A 16,954-nucleotide genomic window follows, 5' to 3' on the forward strand; every position below is an offset into this window, starting at 1 on the left:
TCTTTAATTTTTAGATTATTCACCCATGTTAAATTCTTTTCCCTCGATGGCTGCAACCACATCTCCATACCTCTCTTTTAGACTCTTTTTTCCTCAGCCTCCACTCGCTTCACTTCCTCGTGCCATTCACTGTCATTGTGAAAAGGTGCGTGTGACTCCACTGGTAGAGCAGAGCCCATTATCGTAAATAGGCCAATAAGTAACTTCACACAACGTGTCTCCAAAGCAAGCACACTCTATATGCAAAGCAGAGGCGCACTGTTAAAGAAACTGGCGCCAAGTGATTATATTTGTAATTTAATTTCCTTGGTCACACAGAGATAAGAGAAGGGAGCGGCTACAGTTGGCCAGGGATGAATAGAGTGACGAGAATGGGACTACAGCTTCATTGTCTGGACTGAGATGTCCGAGACGACACCACTTACGAACAAGGGTACTGGCGGGCAGATATGGCACATACACAGGGACTCACAAGTCCAAACTCAAAGGCACAAAAACAATGTTAGTACGAGAGCAGCAGAGAGAGTTCATCCATGCAAAACCTGAACTCTCAAATCGAACGCGTGAATCTAAGTGCAGGGAAATCAAGAAATCTTTTTCCCTGATGCAAGCTCTGTCCCTCCCCGTTGTGTCCACCTCCTTTGCACTCAGTTCAGGTGAACAAACGTAATCAGTGGGGTCAGTCCGGGTGGGATGTCAGTCACAATGACCAACGGCTCATTGCAAATTCTGCAGGCGGGATGAACCAAGTCCCTGCAAGAAAGACGACTGAAGGACACAAGGTGTCCCTCTCCACTCGTCCTCCCTCTGGCTTCCCTCCCTCGGGCTGCTTTTTCTGAGATTGTAGGCCTGCAGACATCAAATTTCCTGACTTTTCCATTTTCAAAGAGTGTCCACTTATACTGATGACAATGCAGTGGAGGGCACAATGCTGCAGTGGTCAAACTCTGATTTTGACTACATCAGAACATTCGGGGCTACAGAGAGCTAGTGGTGAGCGATGGGGAGGAAGAGGAAAGGTACAAAGTTCATCAAAGTCTGACACCACACATTGCCGAACAGAATTCAGGGACAGTGTGAAACTATTTTGCGACATGTCAAATCCTCTCTCCCCCTTTGTTCTCTGTTCTCTCCTCCTCTCATCTTCATGTCAGTTTCTCCCCTGCTGCCTTGTCTTTCTGCCTATTTCCTCAGTGTCTTCACTTTGAACCCAACAGCATTAACCTGTCAGGAAAGTTACAAATGTTCTGAGTGAATTATGTAAACCACAGAGAAATAAAACTGCAAAAAGCATGGAGTTCTCGCTTTATTTCATAATTCATCATGCTCCCAGATCGAGGCAAATAAAACTTGACTTATTAAGTAGTCCGGCACATTCTGGCTCAAAACCCTCCTCAAATATGCTCGAGAATATTAATCACTGTTTGTCTACCTCACAAATAAAAATCAAACACGCACGCGTGCACGCACAAACACTTACACATATGCATACATGCACTAATTTTTTGTGATTTCATTACTCATCAAATGGGAGCAGATTTCACTGCAAGAAGCGAAGCGATAGATGTTACACCAGCACCACCAAAAGGCAAAGCAAAAAACAGCAGCTTTTTTTTCTGCTCATCTTTCTCTCTTTTTCTTTGCCTCCAAACTTACAGCGCTGAAAATCAGATTAAGGATGCTTCGTCTTGGCAGGCAGCAAGTTTATTTATTTATCTCGATGAACACAACCGCAGACACACAGGAGAGAAGAGAAACACACACTTTATACTGGCGGATGGCGTCGTGGCAGTGCTGCGTAATTAGTGGGACATGGCTGTATAATTGGTCTCTAATTGATATGAAGAGCGGAGGTTTAGTGTTGTACACACGCTGCCGGCCGCAGGCGGCATGCGCCGGCTCAATCTTGGTGCCATCTTCTGACTGATGTCTCTGTAGCAAATGCCCTTCAACAATCAGCACCCACAATCTCTCTGTGTCTATCAGGTCACCTGTCTATCTGTATATAGCATCTTCTACCATTCATCTGTCATTTCTTCCTTTGTGCCTAAACGTCTCACTATCTCTTGCTTTCTATCTCCGCATTGATTTGGCCTGTCAGAGGCAGCCTCAACCTTTGCTCTGTTTCTCTCAGGAAGGTGAAAGACCAGCGTTTGTGGTGCTGGAAAGTGAAAAGTGGAGGGTTTGTTTATGACACACTGGCAGCCATAAAAGACTGCATGCTTTCAATGGCCCAGACAGCTCCTACCGGGGGGAAATAAAAGCAACTTTAGGTGAAATCAATTTTAAAAGAACCTTTATTTACAAAAGAAAGTGGGTTACCTGCTCTCTCAGTTTAGCAAATGAGCTTTGAAGAGGTTTCTTTGAAAAAAGAGAGTAGAACAATAATAGCAGTCACTTCTGTGCAGCTGGACATGAGAGGTCAACGCGCAGTGAATTGAATGGATTTGAAGTTTGGATGGGGAAGCTCTTTAGAACAATTCTGTTCATGGATCGCGTGCTGATGCAAGACGACCTTCAAGGACATTCCCCTCATTTACACAGCAATTAAGCACTACCCTGTTGGTAAATTGAAAAAGAGACAAAAATCCTCTGTGGATTTAATAACAAACTCATTACCAGGGCCCAACAGGGCGGAACTGCCTTTTAATTAGAGCAACACCTGATTAACGCCCAATTAACAGAGCCAGAGCCACTTAATTCTCCCCCACTTTGGCAGGTTGAGAGCATAAACATAAGCAGTCCAGCATCGGAGTGCTTCCTCTCCTCCAGGGAATGTGTGAGAGAAAAGTAAATAACGACTTTGGAGGCAGTCTGTTGTGCGGTGGTCCAAATGCTCGGCAGAGCTGGGAATTGCTTGAGGTAAGTGTTTCAAAAGGGAGACAGATGTAGGCCTGGATGGCAAAAACTCTGCTTCACTACACATGCAACTCCTGGTGGGCTGATGTAGGACAACTGTCCAAGCAATGCTTAGCCACAAAATATGAGCTCTTCTCGTTCTCAGATAACACTCTCTTGCCTTTACCACAGACACAGTCAAGGATGCAAACATAAAACTTTCAGTGAGCTCTAGGTGATCAGCACAGTCAAACCAAGCTTATAGCTGAACATTCTGTACATTTTGGCATCCATACAACTGCTAATAGGTACTAAAATCAGGGATGATTGAAAAAGGCTACGATCACTTGTGCTTTTCACTACTCATCATCAGCAAACAGGACATCTTCCATGAGACCTGTCTGAAATTAGCTTTTTTGTCTCCTCTCCCTCCCCCTCCTGTTTTCATTTGTTTTTCATCTAAGTAAGCGAAGCGCCGCCCTGCTGGCTGCATCGTGGTCCTCCTGTCCCTGTCTTCCCATGTTAATTATTTGTACTGTATTTTGTGCCTTTGTGTCCTCTGGGACGGGTTGTAATCGAGTATAATGTCGTTGCACTTGTGTAAAGACAATAACCGCTTCTGATTCTGATTCTGATTCTGAGAAAACAACAAAGGAACACAACTTATATTCTCCATTTATAATCATGATGTCCCCATACAACATGCAGTAAACTATTTCCACAAATAAAACATCTGAAGGTAACCATTTTTTTTTGTTGTTGAGAACTGTCAAAGTGTTGCATGGTCATCACAGGGTGGCGCAATTTTAACATTATCATCAACTTAACAGCACTAACTGAACCTTTCAGCCAACGATACTACAACCTGGATTCCAAAACAGCTGGGACGCTGTGTAAAGCCTAAATAAACCAGAATGTGATCATTTTCTTACCCTTGCTGACATATGCTAAATTGAAAACAGTACAAAGACAATATATTTAATGTTTTACCTCATCAGCTGTTTGGACCATTTCACAGGTAAACAGGTTGATTGGTAACAGGTGATAGTATCATGATTGGGTATGAAAGGAGCATCCTGGAAAGGCTCAGTCATTCACAAGAGAGGATGGAGCGAGGTTCACCACTTAGTAAACACATGATTGTATAAAGGATGTTACTACATGGCTCAGGAACACTTAGTAAAATCATTCTCAGCAAACAGTTTTTTTTTGTTGTTTTTTTTTACAAATGATTGCTGTCTGTTTTATTTACATTTTACAGTGTTCCAGCTTTTTTTTTTTTTTTTGGAATTGTGGCCGTACTTGAATTTTTGTGACAGTGTTTTGTAAGAAACAGCAAACCTGGAAAAACTTTATGAACTTCAAAACTTAGTAAACACAGTTCTACACATCACTTTTGTCAGAGAGCAGTTCTCATCTTCCCAGCCACCATTGTTGCTCCTTAGTGTGTTTTCATTTCATTTCAGTTTATACCGAAAACAAACTGGAGAATGGCCATGGTCGCCTCTTCGGGAGGCTGTAGCCTTCAGTCCCACTGATTCCACAGGCTAATCATTCAGTCCAGTTGCTTCGATTTAGAAAACTGTGAAAAATTGCTCGTCTTTCATTGAGTCAGTGTATGTTGACATGTACCATACACATTCACATTCATCGCCTCTGTCAAGTCCTTATATCTGCACTCCACTCAAGGTGCTGACATATACCTCTGTGGAGGAGTGCTGCTTTCGCTGTAACCAGGGTGATAACTATCACTGAAAGAGCGCTTAGCTGCCTTAAGTTGTGAGGAAATCCGCCACGACTCCACCGCCTTCTCTAAGTCTGGTAGGATGTCTGGCACAACAGCTTGTTCAGCTATAAAGACTATCGGCTCCACGACCAACAGCAGGACCCATCCGAAAGCCCCGAGCCAATAGGAGGAGCCGAGGCTGGAGAAGTCTTGACTGATTTCTTCCCGGTGCTGGTAAGTGAAAAGAGACCAGCTGAGGAGGAAGAAGAAACCTGTTCGACAGAAGAGGAAAAACGAGGTAAATCAAGTATCATTGAGAGGAAGAGAAAAAAGTCGTTAAGGTCAATTACTGCATGCCTGGAGCTTTAGAAAAGAGTTTGTATGATAATGAACTGCAATTCCAAGCAAAGTAAAAAGTCTCTTTAGAAACTGCTGCCCTGTGGGGAATGTAAATGAGCTGTACATAAAAGAATTTCTGGAGGTGAGGGTTTGACACGAAGCACACAAACCAAGAGGCTGCTGGCTGGTTAATTGCACATGGGGCTTTTTTCTCTACTTTAATGAATATATTATTTTAAGACTCCAGCAACAATAACAGGCAAATTATTAATAAAGTGAAACACAAAAACATGGTGTGTGGCTCAGGCAAACAAGCGCGTCACATATTTTGTGGTACCTGTAGAGGCCATGGTGAGCAGCAGCAGCGTGGTGGGGTAGAGTGCCTGTCCGGCCATGAGGAGGGAGCGAGTGTTGGAGTAGGAGCGCACCGTCTCGGATGTCCAGCAGAGGGCAAACACCAGACACAGGGCACCAGTGCTCGCTGCCATCACCGAGGAAAGAACAGCAAACACTCTCTCTGCTTCCAAGGCTGGAAGACACAAAACAACACACATTCAAAGCCCACCATGAGACAGGCCAACTAGGCTGACTGATAAACACCTTAGATTGTCACAGTTGGATGATGATTGGAGGTGGACAGACACATTCAGAACCTTTACTTGAGTAAAAGTTCTAATACCACAAATCCAATACAAAGTAAAAGTACCCATCACGCAGTAAAATGGTCCCTGTCAGTGTTTTACTGTCATATCTGATATTTTTAGGATCAATATTACAGTTGCATTCATGTGTATGTTGCATTTCACTGCTGCAGATGTCTAAAGATTGAGATAATTCTAATTACTTTGCATACTGTTGGGTAGTTAAAAGTAGAAGTTTACTAAAGCTGCCAGACAAATGTAGTGGAGTAAAAAGTCCAACACCTGCCTCTCAGATGTAGTGGAGTGTTAGTATAAAGTTGCATAAAACGGTAAAACAGTAGTCAAGTAAAGTACAAGTACCTTGAATTTGTACTTAAGTACAGAGCTTGGGTAAATGTTGTGAGTTACATTAAACCACCGGTAAGCAGTCAGCATGATGAAGTGAAGCATGTTGAGGTGATGACACACTCCTATGGATCACATGTCCCCGACTACAACTGAAACTAGGAGAGTAAAAGCAAAAGTTCATGTACTTTTCAGGTGGTTTTCAGGCACATGGAGCCAATTTGACGCTACATTAGATTCATTTAGAAAGTGTGTGTGCATGTATAAATAGCAGTGGGAAATCACTAAACTGACAGGGGGCCTAATGTTGTCTATGTAACAAAGACAAAGACCGCAACAGCCAAAGACCGATTCCACCTGACAAACATTTCAGCACATTTGCCTTCAGCCGAGTATGAAGAAGAATGCACTTCTGCAGCACAGCAGCAAGCTCCAACTTGTTTAGAGACTCATCTGCAACCCAGTGTATTTCCAAATGCTCCTCTTGATGTTGATGCCCCCCAGAGATTCAGAGGTGTAGAACAGTCTCCCTGAGGCTGACCTCTAGCAGAACCGACTGCCTGATCAGCACAGCACAGTAAAGCCATGTTTATGCCTCATAAAATATGCTGCTCTGCCTCACACATTGCGCTGTATGTCAGTCAAACCTTTATCCTAACCCTGAGGGATGATCTGCTGTCTGTGGAAAAACATCAGAGGTGAACGCGGGTTGTTGCTCACCATTGAAGACGCCTTTGCTGCCTGTCTGGTCACTTCTAGTGTTATTCCACTCCGTCCAGAGACCCCTCTCCTTCAGCCAGAAAGGTGTCCAGACCGCGTAGAACAAACACAGGCAGCCCGCCAGCCCCACACAGGACTGCGCAAACCTGAAGCGACTGATGGAGTCCCCCAGCTCCAGCAACTTCATCTTTCCACACCACTGAGAGAGAGCAGGAGGCAGGGAGGACAGAAAACACAGGAGGAAACAGAGGTGGAATTAGAGTGTGCTGAAGCTGATTAACAGGAGGGAAATCTGCCTCAAAACTAACTTAGTTCATACGAATCAGCTTTAAGAATGTAGAGTTGTAATCTTAGTGTTGTCTTACCTTTGTTGTTGCAGTGGACAGAAAGGTGTCAGGAACAAAGCTGTGATATTAGTCGGCGTTTAAGACGAACGACCTGTTTGTTTGCTGCTGTGAGACTTCAACTGTACAAACACTTTGACCACAAGCCCTTACTCGCAGATCAAACCCTTCAGTGTTACTCCGCCTCTGCCACGATGGAAACTCCCCCAGCTGGGGGCTAAATTTCCCCGTAAATTCTCCACTGTGATCCACCAGCTCACACTGTGGCGAAAATGAAAGCACCAGCAACGGCCATTCAGTGTATGAGGAAGCAGACGTTTGTTTGTCTAGCAATAAGTGACAAAGAATAACTGAAATAATAACTGCACATTAAAAGGAAGTTAAGAAGTCTAAAATCCCCCTGATAGTTGTGTGATTCTGTAAGCACTCTGACATTTGTTTACAACAAATGCAGAAACTGTGTGGGGGGTGTCAGTGGGTCATTACGCATGGCAAAACATTTAAGGAAATCCCACTCTCAATTTATCACAGTGGGGCAGAACAGGTTGTGGTTGATGTCGTTTTCAACCTCATATGTCGCTCCCCCTTCACTTTCCTTTGCAGCAACACAAGGGCGCCCACAGCCCACCCCAAAGGAACTTTAAAAAATGTCACACTGAATGCCTTCAGAGCTTGAATACAAAATAAGACAGACGACATCTCAAAAGAAATGAGTTAAGATAGGTCAAGATATTTATCACCGGCCAATTCAGATTTACTCAAAAAGAAAGATTATAATAAAGAAGTAATATTTCTTTCCTTTATTCACAGATCATTAACTTTACAGAAAGTACACTACATTCTGATAAAATAAAGTGCATGATAATAAACATTACGATTCAGAATAAGGGGAGACACTAAACGTGAATAGGGTAAAAGATTTTAACTAATAGATATAACCATGTAACACCCCTGCTGATTACTTACATTTTACATATGCAAATGAGGAACTGTCTAATTAATAGATGCTTCCAGAACAGAAATCTGAATAATGGATAAAGCCAGCTTTAATAGTCTTGCTTCATTTTATTGACATATTTTTTTACCGGGGGAATGTTGGATATCTCTTTTTATCACTCCATAAATCAGAAAATACTATCAGCAGCATAAAAAAAATAAAATCAATTTTCACCTTGTTTTTAAGAATAAAATGTTTTCCAAATCGGGCTATGAATGATATATGAACACATTCCTCTGTAGAAACCTTCAGAATATAGATAGCAATAAAACTGTAGAGTTTGGTGCATTTAAGTGCAACTGAAGTGGAGATTTCTGGCTCAGAATATGAGAAAAAACAGCTTTTTAAGACACGTATTGTAAAATTCCATACATTTTTAGGCAAAACATAAGACACTACAGGTGAATAAGGTAAAAATAGATGTCACCATGAAACTATTATTTAATAAAACGTTATTTTTTGGATGACAAGTTTTCTGAAATCTAAGGTTTGAATAATTTGCATACATGTCCTGAACAGAAATCTGAATTAAAATAAACACCTAATGTGTATTTTGTACATTTTCTTTCCACTAATCTAAAGGAGGCAGGCTATGGAAGCAAAATAGCCAGAATTCTCTTGACAAGTCCAGTCCATTCCCCAAAATAAAATGTTGCCATTCTAAGTTTCTGCAAATCTCAGACACATTAAATTTGTACGTTTCATCCGTATCATAGCAATATTTTTACGGTAGGTGTTAAAGTGACATAGTTCAGATTACTGGTACATACAAGCAATGAGCTCATCAGGAGGAGGAGGGGATGGTGGTGGTGATGAGGCGAAACAACTGCCAAGCAGCAAACCACTGTCTGAGCCATGTTTGTGGTGACGAACAGAGTACCTTAAGATGAAACATAATCTTTCCTCACCCTAACCTATAGCTTTTTGTGCCTAAACCTGAACAGAACTTAGCTGTTGTCACAACGTAACACTAAAGACTAGAAGAAACGTAGAGTTTCATGTCAACATTTATTTTGGCGATTGAGTTGTTTCACCTGTAGTGTCTCCCCTTAAGACACTTAAAATGTCTATGAATAGAACATGGCTGATTTTGGTTGATTTACATTTGGAATTCATGTAGAATTTGAGTAAATAAACATAAAACGTTTGAGTCTGGATTTAAAAAAAAGAAAGGCCGTCTCCCTTAGCAGCTGAAAAATAAGGCCTCAAGATGCAGGTAGAAAAACCACTACTGTCCTGCTCTTCCATCAAGGCCTAGCCTGCATTACATTTCTTCTTCTCTGCTCTTTATCCTGCTCTCGGTTATGTTTCCTCTTCACTCAGAAACAGGCTTCAGATTTGACCTTGTGTCAGGTGTTTTTGTGTCAAGCTTTTCTCCATGAACTCAGGGAATAAGAGGGATGCTTGAAGTGCTGCCTCTTGAAATTTGGCAGCTACATTTGCACCAGTTTATCCTAAGCTTACTTTCTGGCTCTTTGCAGCAGGGCCTTGAATACATCAAGAATCTCTGGGTCCTCTCCGGCAGACAGCTCTGGAGTGTTTTTCTCCAGCCAATCAGAGGAGCGGATCTGGTGCCTGAGAGTCCCAATCAGAGAGTCCAGACTCTCTGCGGGCTTTGATGCTTGGCAGTCCAGCAACACAAACTCCTCAGTGGCCAGCAGGGCTGTGTCAGGAACAGGGCTATCCTTCTCTTTCAGCTGGTCGGATGACTTGCTCTGGGGTGATGATGTTGAATTGACAATCGCAGCATTGTCTGAATCTGCACTGTCCTCTTTCACTGATTTTTTGCCCTCCCAACTGGTCTCTTTGATAGAGTGTGAATCAGGGCTGGTGCTTTTCTCTGCAATGTTTTTTAAAGCCTCCCTAATTCGCCTCATGCCTGAAATAACACAAAACATTAACACAACAAGTCAGTAACTATTATCCGATCAATACTTAGTTTAAGACACAAAGCAGAAGATGACCTGGAATAACACAAACCACTGGCTGGATAAATGTAATCATAGTTATGATCTAATCAATGTCTAGTTAATGGAGAAAGTGGGAATTAGAGGAAACAACCCCTGAAAAAAAATTCAGCAAATTAAGATGGAGAGAAGCTGACCAATCGAGTGGGCATTAAAGTTCAAAAGTATGACGTAGAAGTAGACAGACTGACCGAGCTGTAGGTGGTGCTGTTGGACTGAGAAGACAATGCGGAACCAGCCAGGTGTGGAGCAGGAGAAGGCCTGACCACAGCTCAAAACCACCTTGTGTTTGAGGAAACACCTCCACAGAGACAACTCCTCCTCAAATGACGACTCTCTGAGGTACTATCAGAATGGAGAGACAGATATGACACATCAAGCCTATGTGAAGGCACGCAGTAAGCATTCACTAAATTACTGGCATTTGAATTAGCATCAAGACCCGAAATATCAGCCATGACATCTCAGCATGAGTTCAATCTTGGTACCTTTCTGAGGTCAGCCCAGACATACAGTGCAGCAGGCCTGTCCAGGTAGGGGACGCCCATACTCTGCAGCTCTCCTGTCAGGTGACTGCGAGCAGCCTTCAGTCTGCATCTGTTCTCAGGCAAAAAATCCTCGTTGATCCACTCTAGAATATGTCGGAGTGAGGCGACAACAGGCACGTGTAAATTAAATGTCACTACTCTCTGTGCAGCATGATGTGCGGCAGATCCCCATGCTGTGCTGCTGTCATATCGGAGGAAGCCAAAAAAAGGCGATGATATCTATCAAAAGCAGGGAAACCGCTAGGAAGCTTGTCTTTGCATTTTTGAAAAGCTTGTATCCAATATAATTTCCATCTATGAATTTAAACCAGAAAATTGTCTGTATTAGCATTAATTTTGACTGATCTGATGTGAGGGTTGTTTTCCCAATTGTATTTACAAATGCATGCTTAGATCTATACCTCTGTCCTTAAGCAGTTGTGCTATCTGGTGTTGGGTGGTTCCAGAGATACCATGAAATGAGCCCATCTGGGCCAAAGCCTCCACAAGGTCTCTGTTCTCAGTATACAGGGTGCCTATTCTGATTCCTGCCATTGCAAAGTCCTAGAAACAACAAGACGAAGTCAATGAAGGTGAACTGTGACAGCAAACACCCACTGAAAAGACGTGAGCTTTCACTGTATTGTCAGCAGGATTATGAAAAGTCTCACAGTCTCACACTGTCATCGAGCTCAGCACAGTTCGTACCTTGCTCACCCCCCACATTACATGTGTCCTCTGTGGGTCGGGCAAACTGAAAATAAGAGCACATCATTAGCAGTTAAGAGGCTGTCTTCAGCCACAGTTGTTATGATTAAGGGTCTAATAGAGTAATCATGCAGAGGCTAGGTTCACGCAGTACCTGTCTACACTGAGGACACTGTGAAAGGTGACAGATTCATCAAAGACCGTCAGCATGTACACTTCATCCACAATGGCGTGGAGCTCATTTCTAAAGCAGGAAATGAAGGAAGAGAAAGTTAATGAATGCATACAGTGCAGCGTTAATAAACCTCTGTTCTATAATGCTAATGATTGTTAATGACAAAGAAAATGCAACATAAATACAAAATGCTTCCTTCAACGTCCTACATCAGGGTAAGAGCACTGTGGTTTATGGTTACAACAGCTCAGCGCCTGCAAGGGTCTTGGGAGGGAATTACTCTGGCAAGATCATTTAGAAAACAATAGATGATGCAGGAGACTCCTTGGCACATGGCTGCACTTGACAATATGCCGATGGTTAGAAGAGGTGATAAAACTCCATCAAGAGCACTTGATATTCCACACACGAGACACAGCTCTCAGCTGTAAAGCAAGAGTTCACACTAGGAAGTGGTGATGTGCTTAAAGGAGCCACAGGACTGCAGACTGGGAGGATTACAGTGTAAGGCCACAGTGGGAGATAGTAGTGGGGCAAACACACCTTTTGGCAAACTCCAAGAAGGCAATCATCTCCTTCGGGGTGTAGATCTCAGCCAGAGGGTTGTGGGGGTTCATCAGTATAACAGCTCGGATGATCAACCCCTAAAGGAGACGGACAGTTTCTAAGTAAATATAAAGTAATATACCGTATCTCCACAGCCTTTATAGAGATAAAGCTGAAAAACAAATCACTGAGAGAAATAGAGCATCCAAGGCATTTATCTAAACTAAGAACTCTGCCAGACCATTTTTGGAGTGGTTCTGTCTTTCTTTAAGTATTCATTAAGGGCAAGTGCTTCGGAAAAAAATGCATTCATAAATTACCTCTTGCTTAGCCCTTTTCAGACCTTCTTCTAGTTTCCCTACAGTGAGGTGGAAGGGTTGACTGTCTTTGCCATCGGCCTATAAATAAATAATAAGTGGAAAAATACATCCAGGACTGATACTGTGTGAGATCAGATCGCATGAGATGCTTAAACGTGAATGCAATGTCCATAAAAACGAGAGTTATAATTTATACAACCAGCAGGGCACAATAAGTACATTTTGAACAAACACTGTGAAACAACTGAATCGGGCTCTGTGTTCCTACCTCACAGTCAAGAGGAACGTGAAAGAGTTTGACATCACTGTACAACTGGAGATCCTCAGTGATAACACCGTAGAAAGGAGTAGGAATGAGAATGGCATCTACAACATGAAAAACACAATGACCACATAACATCTAAATACAAACACATACACATCTCCTCGCAAGTTGTTGCTATGAATGACTCCTTGTGTACAAGTGCATACAAACCTACCATAGATGTAATGATGACCAATCATCATTGACCAATATAAGCTAGAATTTAGGTTACTACTAGTCGTTTTCAATTAGCAAACTTTGCTAGGCATATTTGTTGGTAGTACATGCTTGGACATGGGCTGCTGTTTGAGCCAGTTAGTGAGCAAAATAAATATACTACATGGCTTAAAATGAGGCCTTGCTTGCAGCGGCCACCTAAATCATTTTGAAAAAGTGTTTGAATAATTACGCTACAACTTCCCCACTCTCTATTATACTTTATATGATCAACATTTTTAATACAAAGCAGACCAAAAAAGGAACTTGGCAACATTTCCTGCTGCTACTGTACACACATTTGTATTCAGAATAGATATGGATGTATTGTGTGTGTGTGTGTGTGTGTGTCAGTGCATTCTGAACGTACCTTTGGGGTCACAAATGACTGCAGCAATACATGAGAAGAGGGAACCACAGCCATTCATCACCACAACCTGAACAAACACACGCATCCACCGCATTATGAAAGACCCTAATTAGGGCACAGAGGGAGGCCTGATAAATATGAAACAAATTCACCCACCCACTAAAAGAGCCATTCATTACATCTGCAAATTAAATTGCTAACCCCAAAAAAGCCATGTGAGTTCAGCTGCAACATTTGGCATCTTGATAATCATTACAAGGTTAATCAAATAAATTAATTGAATCCACCACCTTCACTTTTGAAAATGAATGGCTATAATCTGGAGTTTCTCCTGCAGCAGCAGTATGAAACATTTTTAAAAGGCTTATTTGTTAGTACCTACACACTTTGCTGGACATCTGCATCAGTCATGACAAGGGAACTTTCTTTACACAAATTACAGAACTCCAAAGAAAAATGCATGTATTGTGGTGGTAAACGTATTTAAAAGTAAAAAAAAAAAGTAAAACTCATGGAGATTAATCACATCTTTTATCCCCCTTACAGTATGTTCTGTGTGCAAGCAACAGCAACAACACACACACATACACTATATATATATATATATATATAGTGTATGTTGTGTGTGTTGTTGCTTCTTTCCACAAACTCTTAGGTTTGAATATATTACAAGCTGGAAATTATTGTCATCCTCTCCATATACAATATTCAGTATCATATTATATTACACAGTATATTCAAATGGCTGTACTTGGCTTATACACTCAAAGCAATAATCTTAACTCACGTTGTCAGCTTTCAGTGGGGTTGGTGAACAGCAGTAGTGAGTCAGGAAGTTTGCAACCTCCTCTCTCAGGCTGGAAGAGAGCAAGACAGAGAGGTTCATGTTTACTTTGGAAGGCCTGGTTAAAAATGTAACTTTACTACGAGCCACTTGACAAATGTGCCCCGCATTTCAAATGAAAATAAAAGCCTGCTTTAATTTCTCACAATGTGTGTCCTCTCCAGTCTGAATACTGCAACAAAGATGGGTCGATATGCAGCATGTCAGGCTTGGTCAGCTGTAGCAGGAGGGAAAATGAAATTCATTTGTGAATGCAGGCCGAATAATTTAGAATAATGTTATGTGGCAAACACATATTATAGTACATTACACTTTGCAGCATTATATCATTAGCACCAGGATGTGACTGCATTAATCTTACCCGTTTATGGAGAAGATCATAGCATAGTTTGTTCTCACTGGTACCCATGTTAATTACACCCTGGGAGTGAGAAAAAGAGGAGGACCTTATAAATAATCATTATGGTGTCTGACAGATGGGTATCTACTACACGACACACACTCACATCAGGGTTATCTGTATCATGGTATTTGTCCATTCCATACTGGGCAAAGCCCTCCTGGAGGATGCCTTGCTGCTGTCGGATGCTGTTCCCGCGGTTGGAGAGGTACACGCTGGGGCCGGGAGTGTCTGCAGCTCGCACTGTTGCCAAAACATTCTGAGACTTTTCGCAGGCTCTGGCAGATGTGGCCAGTTTTGACTTTATTGTCTCCTGGGTAGAGGCGGCCTTCGCTGTGGGAGCTTCCGAGGGTGGCTGAGATAAAGATGACGAGACGGTGGGGGCGACTGTGGTCATCAGCGAAGCTGACAGATGAGCTCGGGGTGAGAAGGAGGGGTCGGACGGCGTTGTCTCAGTGGTCGGGGCTCCCTGTCTGACAGCGACCAGTGCTCCCGTGAGCATGCTGAACAGACGGAGCTCATGCTGCCGCTCCTGCTCAGCCCTTCTCTCCTCCTGCTGTTCCCTGCGCTCCTCGGCCTGCAGCTCTCTCTCCAGCCGCGCCTCCTCCAGAGAGAGGAGACGCTCCTCTGCTGACTGCTGCCAGTCCAGGAAGCGGGCCAGGGCTTTATCCAGGCAGCCCTCACTGCCACATCTAGCGCCCCCGTGGCCCCATGATGATTTGCCGCCCCGGCGGCGCTTCCTCTGTCTCACAGAGGCTGCAGGATGAGAGCCCTCCTTTCTGGGCTGCTCAGATGTGTTCTCTGGCACAGGACCACCACCAGCCTGGGTGGCTGCTGCAGCTGAACCAGAGATGTTCAGGTCACTAAAACCTGAGGATGGGAAAAGAGAAAGAACTTTTCAACTACCTATCACTCTTTAACCTTGTGTTAATGAATAACAGTAACAATAACAGTGTTTGAACTGACAACCTGAAGGTGAGATTCTTGTATTTGTTGAGCTCTCTCCTCGCCCCAGAGTGTCCTCTGGCCCCAGTAGAGACTGCCCATCAGTTTCCTGCTCATCTCCAGATCCATAGTACATCTCAGGGGGTGCGACACCTGCGTTCAGCATGCTTTCATCAACATCTTCACATTTAATATCCAGTGGATCTCCAGCTTTTGGAGGCTGACCAAACAGAAACCCGCCCGAGGAGACAGGGCCAAAGGAGCCTGCTGGAACTCCCTGCAAGTATGGGTCAGGCCCGCCCGGGCTCTGGAACACCTGTTGAGCTATGACAGCTCCGCCCAGGGAGGAGTAGGTGATGGCCGGTCGGTTCGCCAGCACCCTGTCCATCACATCATAGAACTTCCAAGACCTCATTTTGTGATTGTCCTTAATGCGGCGGTACTCGAGCTTCATCTTTTTGATTTTCTCCCTGCACTGGTCACCCGTGCGGTAGATGCCCTTTTCGCGCAGGATGTGGGCTATGCGGTCAAACACACGCTGGTTGCGCAACGAGCTCTCCAGCTCAATCTGGACCGACTCGTCGGACCACAGCTGGAGCAGCTCCACTATCTCCGGGTCGGTCCAGTTGCTGCCTCGCTCGTGCCTCCTGCCGCGAAAGTCCATCCTTTAAGTTAATCTGTAACAGAGGACGAGACGATAACACGAAGAAATACTAGCAGCCGACCGCTGTTCCTAACTGCAGGAACACAGAGAAACGACGGTGCTTATAGGGCTTACATGTGCTACTAATGCCCATACTTTGTGTAAACAGTAAATATATGAACGTTATTTTCCGAACTTAGGTTCTCTCACCGTGAATCAAAAGTGCAGCTCTTCGGAAACAGATTGTTGTGGAGCTGCCACTCAGATGTGACATCCACGCAGGTCCACACATGTCACGGCTGTTTAACCCGGTTTGGCCTGGTTTGGAATGGCAAAGCTTTGTCCAGCCGGTGCTAAAACATACAAATCATTGTTAACATAACTTGGCGAGATGGTGAACAGAAGCGTACCAAAATATCCACATCCGGGTTGACGGCACATGCGTGCTGTCCTTATTCCGGGATAACTTTGGTCCGTGTTAACGGGGAGGGGGGGGCTACTGAAAGCGGGCTGGATTTCAGTCATACCAGGCTGTTAAGGGGTAGACAACCATGCGAGTCAGAGTCAAAAGAAGAGCTTTGTGTTATGGCCCCCCCTACCGTATGGTGTGTGTTGTTTTGTCCATGTGTGTAAGTTGAATGGATATCCACAAGATGGCGGTCACACACAGCGATACACATCAACTGTCTGGGAACCAAGGATGCGTGTTTTTCAAATAGGCGTACCCCGGAATTCCTTTGTAACGATAAAATAACCATGAGAGCGGTGGAAAGCAAACCAAATAACGATCATTCGGGTAAAAGCGTGTTGTAGTTGCATTAAAAAGGCATTAATCGACATTATGTTATAAAAGATCATTTTCCTGCTTGAATGAATACTTTTTACGCTTCTATGACACGGGTTTTATAACTTTGTTATGCCAGAAATTGATTTATTTCCTGCGTTAAAGTAGGTGAACTGCTATTGTCGAAAAACAAGTGGATAAACGTGGTTTTATGTCAGGTTATTCCTGCTTCGGCCGACCTATGAAACGGTGACC

The 16,954-nt window shown here is 43.5% G+C and overlaps 2 protein-coding genes across 2 annotated transcripts; both read right to left on the reverse strand.

Annotated features, from left to right (window-relative positions):
- Positions 1-4,046: 4,046 nt before the first annotated feature.
- si:ch211-256a21.4 lies at positions 4,047-7,227 on the reverse strand. The gene is made up of 4 exons (XM_041939634.1): positions 6,975-7,227; positions 6,610-6,808; positions 5,241-5,432; positions 4,047-4,836 (listed from the first exon to the last, which is right to left on the reverse strand). The coding sequence occupies exons 2-4, from the start codon at positions 6,794-6,796 to the stop codon at positions 4,523-4,525; spliced, it is 693 nt and encodes a 230-aa protein (XP_041795568.1). The 5' UTR covers positions 6,797-6,808; positions 6,975-7,227; the 3' UTR covers positions 4,047-4,522.
- Positions 7,228-7,756: 529 nt separating this feature from the next.
- Positions 7,757-16,325, reverse strand: accs (1-aminocyclopropane-1-carboxylate synthase homolog (Arabidopsis)(non-functional)). Its single transcript, XM_041938869.1, has 16 exons — positions 16,126-16,325; positions 15,297-15,949; positions 14,434-15,197; positions 14,289-14,348; positions 14,074-14,144; positions 13,871-13,940; positions 13,084-13,150; positions 12,462-12,559; positions 12,194-12,271; positions 11,871-11,971; positions 11,307-11,396; positions 11,153-11,198; positions 10,867-11,008; positions 10,406-10,548; positions 10,109-10,262; positions 7,757-9,829 (listed from the first exon to the last, which is right to left on the reverse strand). The coding sequence occupies exons 2-16, from the start codon at positions 15,934-15,936 to the stop codon at positions 9,411-9,413; spliced, it is 2,943 nt and encodes a 980-aa protein (XP_041794803.1). The 5' UTR covers positions 15,937-15,949; positions 16,126-16,325; the 3' UTR covers positions 7,757-9,410.
- Positions 16,326-16,954: the final 629 nt, after the last annotated feature.

This window comes from Chelmon rostratus, chromosome 6, assembly GCF_017976325.1.
Source record: "Chelmon rostratus isolate fCheRos1 chromosome 6, fCheRos1.pri, whole genome shotgun sequence".
Taxonomy (NCBI): Eukaryota; Metazoa; Chordata; class Actinopteri; order Chaetodontiformes; family Chaetodontidae; genus Chelmon; species Chelmon rostratus.

Coding starts and splice junctions, on each gene's coding strand:
- si:ch211-256a21.4 (XM_041939634.1), bottom strand. CDS start 6,796: ATGAAGTTGCTGGAGCTGGGGGACTCCATCAGTCGCTTCAGGTTTGCG. Junction 5,433..6,609: donor CAGCAAAGGCGTCTTCAATG/GTGAGCAACAAC, acceptor TGTGTCTTCCAG/CCTTGGAAGCAGAGAGAGTG. Junction 4,837..5,240: donor GCTCACCATGGCCTCTACAG/GTACCACAAAAT, acceptor TCTGTCGAACAG/GTTTCTTCTTCCTCCTCAGC.
- accs (XM_041938869.1), bottom strand. CDS start 15,936: ATGGACTTTCGCGGCAGGAGGCACGAGCGAGGCAGCAACTGGACCGAC. Junction 14,145..14,288: donor ATGATCTTCTCCATAAACGG/GTAAGATTAATG, acceptor CTCCTGCTACAG/CTGACCAAGCCTGACATGCT. Junction 13,151..13,870: donor CCCCACTGAAAGCTGACAAC/GTGAGTTAAGAT, acceptor GTGTTTGTTCAG/GTTGTGGTGATGAATGGCTG.